The 9,387-nt window shown below is 50.8% G+C and overlaps 1 protein-coding gene across 1 annotated transcript in view; it reads left to right on the forward strand.

Moving 5' to 3' along the window:
• TNFRSF11A (tumor necrosis factor receptor superfamily, member 11a, NFKB activator) overlaps positions 1-9,387 on the forward strand; it is a 99,280-nt gene that overhangs the window by 17,365 nt on the left and 72,528 nt on the right. Inside the window, exons 10-11 of the mRNA XM_012725793.1 lie at positions 1,563-2,337; positions 9,235-9,374. Of these exons, the coding sequence (XP_012581247.1) occupies positions 1,563-2,337; positions 9,235-9,374 (915 nt within the window). The remainder of the gene's footprint in view (positions 1-1,562; positions 2,338-9,234; positions 9,375-9,387) is intronic.

Consider the following 9,387-nt stretch of genomic DNA (forward strand, 5'->3'; position numbering starts at 1 on the left):
CTGCGCCACCAGGGAGGGCCCAGAATTGATCTTTAATAGAATCACGCAGGCCCAAGCCAGTGCTCATCCTAAATGCCCATTGTCTTCTCATGTGCACATCTGTTACTTCTGTCATATTTCAGGCCCACTGTGACTGCCAAGCACAGATGCCTAAGAAGGGTTACCATTTTCCTTTACTCAGTAGTTATTCTGATAACTTTATTTTTAAAATTTATTTATTTATATGTACAGAATTGGGGTACAAGCCAGAGGAGGGAAGCAGCGGGCGGGTCAGGAGAGGTCTGCCGCGCCATGTGGTCACCTCCGGGGCCGGGGATCGAACTTGCATGAAGCGGCTGCCACCAGCTTGCAGAGCTGCATCCTTACCCATTGTGCCACCGGAGAGGGCCTATTTTGGTAACTTTTACTCTAATGTAATTCCAAAATTATAGGAAAGCAGTGACAATAGTATGAAGAAAACCACAGACACTGGGGGAGGTCCCCTGGCTGTCGGTACTTTGTCACCTGCTTTAGGGCTCGCTTTCTCCTGGGATGTGCGCACATATGTACGTAGGTTTTCCTACACCCATTTCACAGTGAATGGCAGGCATGTAACTCCCACACTCTCCGCTGCTTCCCACTCCTCCGAATTTATCAAGAGCAAGAACGTTCTTACATATAATCATAGACCATTTATCAAAATTAAAAGATTTCAGTGGCTTATCCAGTTCACTCTCATATTAAAATAACAGTGATTGTTCCCAGTATGTTCCTCAGAGGGACTTTCCTGGTATAAAAATCAGTTTCCAACCATGAGCCCGCCCTGACTCCTCACGCCAGTCCCGGCGTCACCGGCTCCTTCTCGTCTTGTTCTTCTCCCTATTCGAGTCTTCCCTCTCCGATAGTAGATACCTGGTTCTCGCTGTTCGTATATTGACTCGTCGACTCCAGCCACACAGAAAGTCGTTTCAGATCTCTAAGCCATAGCACAGCAAGGAAAAAGGAGAGTTCAGTATTTTTTATAGCGTTTTTGAAAATTAGGTTGAGAGGTGTCAGAAGTTGCTCAAGCTAGCACTGCCCTGTCCTTCATGCTCTCGTGTTACATGTAGTCAGACGCTCCTGCTCTGGTGGCCCTGCTTCAGCCCCCCAACCCTCCCGCCCCCCGAGAAATAAATGCTGCATGACAGGGCCTCCCTGATGGCACAACAGGGTGAAGCACAGCACTACGAAGCTACGGCAGCCACTGCAGCAGCAGTTCGATCCCCGGCCAGGGAGTGACCCACAGGGCGCGGCAGACCGCTCCTGACCCGTCCTCTGCTCCCCTCAGCAGTGTGTTTCAGTCCATCTGCCTGTTCTGCTCCCCATCCTGTCTCTGGTGAATTTCTCCCCTGACCCCCACACATCTGGCCTGGACCCCAGTTCTTGTGTACATAAAAAATAAATCTTTAAGAAAAACTCTACATGACACAAATGTCCCTGGTGAATGTGCCGCCCTGCATGGTGGCAACAGTGACTGTACACACCTTTGGGGTGTGTTTAGCGCAACCACAGTCCACTAACTCTGGTGCCAATGGCTTAATCAGCAGGAGTCCTCGGCCCACAGCTGCAGCCATGCCCAGGTGGCAGCCTCGAGTCCACACGACTTTTGTGAAGGCGTCTTACTGCTGACTCTGAGAGAGAAGATGTTTTCTGAAGACATGTGCTGTCCGGACGGCGGTGGTGTCTGCGAAGCTGCCAGCGCGGATGGTGGGCCCTGTGCCCTAGGAGAAGATGCCAGGATGCTCACTCTGGTCAGCGAGACAGAGGGGGACCCCTTCAGGCAGATGCCCATGGAAGACGAATACACAGACAGGCCCGCCCAGGCCCCAGACTCCTACCTGTTCCTCACTCAGCCAGGAAGCAGGTGCACACCCCCCTTCTCTGAACCCCTGGAGGTGGGGGAGAATGACAGCTTGAGCCACTGCTTCACCGGAACAGACAACGCAGTGGATTCTGGAAGCTGCACCTTCATGGACCCGCTGAGCAGGACTGACTGGCCCCCTGTGACCTCCGAAAAGTACTTGCAAAAAGAGGTGGAGCCCAGTGGCCACCCCCACTGGACAGCCAGCACCAGCTCTGCAGATAGCTGTGCAGGCTGCGGGCCCCCTCCTGGGGTGGAGCAGACGCCCTTCCCGGGGGCCCCCCAGAGTGGACCTTTGCCCCAGTGTGCCCATGGCATGGGCCCTCTGTCTGAAGAAGCCGCTGACGGGGTCGAGCCAGGAGGCCTGCCCGTGGGCGGCGCTGACGGGAGTCAGCCCAGCTCAGGGAGGGGAGGCCGAGGGCCCGGAAGCCCCTCTGGGGACCAGCCGCCCGCATCCGGTAAGCCACTCTCCTGCTCGCTCACTTCTGGGCCCACAGGCCTGTTCTCAGTGTGGTGTTTAGGGGCAGGTCTCTGCCCCTTAGGAGAGAGAGAAGTGGCCATCAGCTGGAGCACTTTCTCTCGAAAAGTCTCTTCTCGGGATGGGTTTTCTTTCTAGGCAGAGGTGGGATTTCGGGGTTGTACCCCTGCCTGGGCCTTGTCTTCTGCCTGTTCCTGTGTGCGTGGCCTGTGGCCCTTTGCATCCTGGATTCTCTTAGTGGGTGTAGCCCTCAAATCCCAGGGTTGGACCTCCCGAAACAGCCAACACTCGCCTCAGACTGACCGTCAGTCAAGCATCCCCTCGGATTTCTGGCATTTCTGTTTCCAGGCACCGGGTCTCTTAAATCTCTCTCAAGGAAGAGCCAATAAATTTCAGGAGGACAGACAGAATTATTTGGTTAATCCTTAATTAATTAATATTTATTGAGAGGAGCATGTTGCTTCCCTACCAAATTAATGATGCAGTAAAACTGTCCTTTAATGCTTTATGTGAGAAGTCCCGTTCATAAGCACCGTGAGTAATGTGTTCATGGAGCCAGGAGAGTCATTTTACAATTTAAAGTCATTATGGAGATTTATCACTGCACCACTGCTCGAGCATGAATAGTCCACTAATTATAATATCAGGACTTTCTTGGCACGGGTAAAACACCCTGCTTTATTATGTGGTTACAAGGAGCTGCGCACCCATGGTGAAGGCCATTTCCGGCTGAGGGGACCTTTTCCACGGAGGTGGGGTCTCTAGGTCCTTTGAAAGCTGTGGACACTCTTTCCAGAAAGAGATACACATAGATATGTAGTAGAGGCCTCACAGAGTCCTCCCACCCTCAAAAAACTCAGCCACGGACATCCCCACTCCTGCTTTTTCTTTTCCTCTCCTGCCTCCTCGTCTGTACCCAGTGATATGAACAGTTGACACAGCTTTGTGCCCTAAACACGGGGACACTCTGACCTCCGGCTGTAGCGGCGCCTGGCTCACCTGGCAGAACAAGTATTTCATCTATTTCCCAAGCTTGTTGTGGGTTTGCTGCTCTGACACAGATTCACTCGTGTGGACAGTGTGGTTCCCAGGTGGACAGGAGGAGACAGTGTTAAAGAACCGATGTGAAGATCTCAGAGTCTTCTAGAAGACTTTAAGGCATTCCCATGACTGCACGCGGCCTCCACCTGCTTTCCCTGTTAGCTGCCCGTCAGAGGGACCCAGAATGCTAGGTAGGGGGGCTGTAGGGTCTCGCGTGGCGGTGGCCGGGTCTTGGCCATGCCTCGGGCAGACCGGGTCTTTGGTGACACTGGGAAGGTGTCGTCAGCTGTTCTTGAAAGAACAGTGTGGTCCAAATGTAGAGATGTTTTTTCTTAGTATCACGAAACAGAAGTGAGCGCTCTCCTCTAAGGAGTCAAAGGGAGCCCCAGACTGATCTTCATTACGTTTGATTTCTCCAGCACTAAACAGCTAGGCATGGAGGCAGGGGGCGGGGTGGGGGGAGTGTGTCATCAACTCAGTGGTGTTAATTTACAAAAATTTTACCGTTTTTCTGTCTCTGTCTGGTGCTCAGCCGCGCACAACATCTGCAGAGGCCGCCAGCAAGTGGGCCAGATTCATTTTCGCCTGAGGAGAAGCAGCAGCCAGACCAATTCTCGAGCTGTGCTGTTTCCTCCGTAATTACGTCTGCATGTACAGGCCTTCTGGTTTGGGGTCAAAATAATGTTTTCTTGCCTTTGCTTCTTTTTAATTGTCATCATTCGTGGCCCACAAAATGTGTGAGAGAGGATGGCGCTTGGGTGAAAGAGAAGAGAGCTCCAGATCCTACTTGATCTAAAGTCCATGGAGCTCAGTCTGTGGGGGATGATCATTGTACCAGCTCTTGCGGCTTTCCATGTGGTGTTTTGTTGTTGTCTGTTTTTTTTTTTTTAAAGATTTATTTATTTGCGCATACAGAACTGGGGTACAGGCCAGAGGCTCAGGGGCGGCAAGAGGCTTCACCAGAGACAGAGTGGGGAGCAGAACAGGCAGATCGACGAAGTACACTGCTGAGGGGAGCAGCGGGCGGGTCAGGAGAGGTCTGCCACGCCATGTGGTCACCTCCGGGGCAGGCGGGAATCGAACTCATGCGGAAGCGGCTTTAGATTCTCAGTGTTGTGCTTTAACCCGCTGCACCACCAGGGAGGGCCTGTTGTCTATTTTTTAATGTGCACCCAAATCAGTTGGTTTCTGTAGAAGCAACGATTGCGGCCATCCTCTGTAGGGAAGTGTCTCCTTGGCTTTGCATTCAGCATCCTTTGGAAGAGAGCGATGGCTTTTCCAACTGTGCCACTGGTGTTCTTTTAAACACAGTATGTTGAGGTTATTTTAGCCACGTGTGGCTCTTAAAAAGATAGTAAGAATGATTAGCAAATAACGACCAGGGAGCGCAGAAACACTTTTAGTCCTGTCTTCCATGACCATGTCTTCAGTGATTCTCTTATGACGTGAGAGCGTTACCTTGGTTACAAGCCCTTTTGCCCTGGGGTTCGGGAATCCTTGCTGTGTCTAGAGAGCTATGTGAGAGAACAGCTTCTTAGAATTAATGTGTCGATAGTTGGCTAGTGACTTGCTTTTGGCCCCTGCAGTCACTTGCTTGGATCAGCTACTTCTGAGCTGGAGACAGATGTCTGTTTATAGGACTCACAATAATTTCCTGGGAACACTAACTCCACTTTTGTGTTTTTGTCAAATCTTTCTTGAGGTTCCACTGAGCCAAGGAGGGAAAGCTTGGAAAACAAGTAGGGATTGATGTCAGGGAATACAACACATGGAAAGAGTCATTTGAGAAGACCAGGCTTTCCCACTGTTCCTTTCAGTATCCCTCCCCCCACACACACACCTATTCTGGCCAAAGCCAACCCCCTTTTGGGGTGGGGGAATGTGGGGGGGCAGCCCTCACTTCCATGCCTCTGCACTGCTAATGTGCTCCCCAAGGTGAGTCACCCTTTACCCCTGCCGGCCCCTTTTCCAGACAGCCCGTTCTTCCCATCCTTCTGTCCCAGCTCAGATGCCACTTTCCAGCCCAGAAATGGGCAGGGTGGGGCATGCACTTCCCAGAGCGCCATCTTCCTCTTTGAGCCCAGCACCCTCACACCTTCATCAGTAACCCCCGCCTAGGCAGCCAGAGCCAGTCAGGGGGCCTGTCCATGGCCTCCCCACTCCCGACCTACCCTGACCACTCCCAACGTGACTTAGTCATAGCCGGTTAAGTAAGCAAATGTTCGACTCTTCACTCATCCACTGAGTCCTGAATAGCTAGAGCAACATGACTCCTGGCAAACTGTTTGCTCTCCAGCTCACTCTCAACCTCCCGCTTCAGTCCCTTTAAGGAGCTGGGTGCTGGCTGTCTGGGGAGAGGAGGCAGAGACAGCAGAAGGATGGGCGAGCAGTCCATCCGGTGGCCAGATGGCCAAGGTCAGTGCCGGGACCCTGAAGGATGGGGGTGCCAGCCTCTCCACCATGCCTGGGACCCACTCTCTCTCGAAACAACTGCTCCTGACTTTTCCTCCTGCAAGGACAGATAAAGGGTTTCCTACCCTGTTTTTCCTTCCCCCTCCCAGCTCCCATCCCTGGGAGCAATGAAAAGTCCTCTGGCTTTCTTCTCTCCCCAGCTGGAATGCCATCCACCAACGTGTGTTTCACCATTAGCTAAGTGTCATAAGGGCCGGGATAGCCCCGCCCTGACTCTGTGGGTCCAAAGTGATACTTGGTTATTTGGTAGTGACAGTCAACACTCATTGGTGCTAAGCGCCTATGCATGATTGCACAGCTTGGAAAACGTGTTTAGTCTGTACTCCGTCACTAGTCCTCCCCGCCTCCTCCCCACCTCCTCTGTCACGCTCCGAGACTGTCAGGCCTGATCTGAGTAGAACTGTTAAATGCTCCTTCCCCAACTTACCACTATAGACCCAGCGTCTTCCAAATGTCTAAAGCAAATCTTGCATTTCCATTAAAAGGAAAATCACATGAGAAGCATATGGGTTAAATATATAAGTGTTTATATATAAACCCAGTGTAGCTGGGGTAGTTGAATGTATTTGTGTATATTTTTAGTTCTGTTCCTTGGAAGAAAATCTACATGACAATCAGGTGGTATTATTTGCTACAGTGCTTGTGACTTAATATTCATAAGTATGCATTTTAGACAACATAATGAGCGTTGGGGAAGAAAAGTGTGCATTACCTTGCTTAAAAATGTAAATTCAGTTTGGGACTGATTTCTTAAAATGAAGCTTGTTCTCCCCACCTGAGAAATAGACCCCATGGTGCCCACTATGTAAAGCGAAGTAGAAACATCTTAGGAATTGTGACAGGAAACTTCATTTGCTCTTTGTTTCTGTTGCTGTAAATGCTATTTTTAAAGCCTCCGATTTTCTGAAAATTTCTTTCTAGTGAAGTCATTAAATATTAAGCCAACTAACAGTCTAAATGTCAGAAATGCCAGATTTTCTAACTTAATGCAATTCCTATTTGACTCTGGCTCGCAAACCATGCTCTTGGGTAGGCTTCGAGACACTCCCATCTTGAGGTTGCCTTATGTTCCAAGACAAGTAAGACTGCTTGTCATTCTGAAGGCTACTCTTGGATCAGAACTACCTCTCCTCAGGTGCTGGCTGCTGCTCCTGGTGTGCTGTCTTCTCAATTCCTCCCAGAAATCCTGTGAGCAGGCTTCTCTTCCAGGACCAGCTAGGCAGGCAAAAAGCCAGGACCGTGTCTGGATCGTGAGGCCTGTTCCATAAAATGCCCTTGAATGGGGACCACTGGTTTTGCTTATTGTGCCTCGCAGTCTCGAGTGAGTGAAGGCAGAGCCAGGCCCAGCCCAGCCCAGAGGTTACACAGGAAAGGACAGTAGGGTCTGAGAAGGGGCAAGGACCGCCGTGGCCTGAGTCCGCTCTTCTGCAACTATCTCAGGACAGTCTTCACTGTCCCCAACTATAGAGAAAATCCTTTCTTCCAGGTGCCTCCAAACCCATCCTCTTTTGCAAATGAAATAAATTTAAAAACAATGCCTGGATCAGCCTGTTAGGATAAAACTCAGAGAGATGGGGAGGGGGGGGAGCAGGGGTGTTGGCCAGCACTTTCTATAACAAGAGGTCTGTGGATGTGGTGCCTGTACAAGCCTGGGCTTCTTTTAAGGCATCTTAGATGAGCCTCCACCACACCCTCCGGTACCAGCCACTGCCAAGAGAGTGGTCTCCCTAGCAGCAGGCAGCCTGAGACTTCTTGGCACCCTGTGGAGCTAGCCCTTCAGGTCAGTGTCTCAAGCATGGAAACCATGGCGGCCGTGCGAAGCCCCCAGGGTGATGCAGCTGGTCAACCTGCACCATTCCCCATCCTGTGCTCTCAGGTCAGTTTGCATAGACAGTTCCAGTTGCATGGAAAACACTTCTGCTCTGAAAGGTTGAATTTCCTTTAAGCTGTTAGTGTTTTAGCCATTCAAAGCATAGCCTCTCAGTGGGAAAATTGCTTTGTGTGGAATGGTGACAGAAGATATTATGTGTGTGAATTTTAACTAAGCTTGAGTCAAGAGAAAGAAGGAAAAAAAGATGAGAAAGTTAATGATAATGAATCGTTTGGATATTACCACCCCTGGTCAGACTTTGTGAGTCTTAAAGTATTGGGATGTTTCTAGATCAGTTTGGTTTCAGGCACTGATTTCCCCTTGGGAAATTTCCAGAACATCAGAAGTAGATGGTGCTTTATTTAAACCAAAGGATAATAAAAGGTAGCTGGCTTTCTAACATTTGTTGAACTTTCTACTGGTGTCTCAAAAGGCTGGCTGCCTCCAGTATTGACTGAGAAAAACACAGTGACACTAAAATACGATGTATTTATTGGGGGGCTTACATTTAGAAACCAGGGAGCACAAACTGAGCCATCCCAAATTGTGTTCCTGGGACTGTTCAGAGTGTTTTGAAGGAAAGCAGGGAGAAGAAGGATAAAATTGACCAAGACTAGGGTTAGATAGCTTAAAATTCACTTTCAGTCAAGCCAGACTTATTTACCAAGAGAAATAAAAGGGGAAGACATCTTTGCACTGCTCTGAGAGGGTCTTGTGTAGCCAGAGACTGGTTCTCGCCAGCCAGTAAATGCTTTATTTTCACTTAAAAGTTGAGTAAGATGGTGCCTTGGGCACAAGATGGAGCTGGTCCCATGTGCCAACCTCAAAGAAGTGTTGCCAGAACCTACTAGAGAGAAAACACTCTGGGTTCAGTGTCCTGAGGACCTGTTCTTGCTTTCCCTTGTCCGTCTTCTGACTCTTCTTTTCCCAGGAATTTAAAAAAAAAAAAAAAAAGGTTAAGAAAATGGATTAACCTCTGCCACATACTGAGCAGGGGTGGCCTTGACCCTCCAGGCCTGAGCAGGCCGGCGGTCCTCGGGAGGTGAAAAGATGTGAGGATCTGATAGAGAAGCGGAAGCTGAGCCCAGGGCCGCCAAGGACCCCTTTTCTGTCTGGATGATGTGGCTGGGCCGCTGGCACCTCTTGGCTGAGCCTAATGGTGTCCTGGGTCCTGCAGTCGGGGGAACGCTCCCCTTCCCCCATCCATGCCTGTTGCCCCGAGTCCAGCGAGCAGACCACACAGCTGGCCCGTGGTCTAGCTTCTCCGGGCTGCTTTCTCTGCCTCCCTTCCACCCTCCTCTGCCTCAGGCAGGTGTGAGGAAAGGGCAAAGGAACTACAAGGCGGGCCTTTTAGGAGACAGACCCGTGGAGAGGTGCAGACCAGCCAAGGGGGACTGGGGCGCCATCGCCCCTTTATTCATGCGGAAACTTTCCTAGTTCTCCCCCAGAACCGATGACTCACCTGTGCGTGTTCTCTCTTCCTCTCCCCTGTAGGAAATGTGACTGGAAACAGTAACTCCACGTTTATTTCCAGCGGGCAGGTGATGAATTTCAAGGGCGACATCATCGTGGTCTATGTCAGCCAGAACTCCCAGGAGGGCCCGGCGGGCCCGGGCGGCGGCGCGGGGGAGCCGGTGGGCCGCCCGG

Source organism: Condylura cristata, unplaced genomic scaffold (genome assembly GCF_000260355.1).
Source record: "Condylura cristata isolate star-nosed mole 26May11 unplaced genomic scaffold, ConCri1.0 scaffold00016, whole genome shotgun sequence".
NCBI classification, from domain to species: domain Eukaryota; kingdom Metazoa; phylum Chordata; class Mammalia; order Eulipotyphla; family Talpidae; genus Condylura; species Condylura cristata.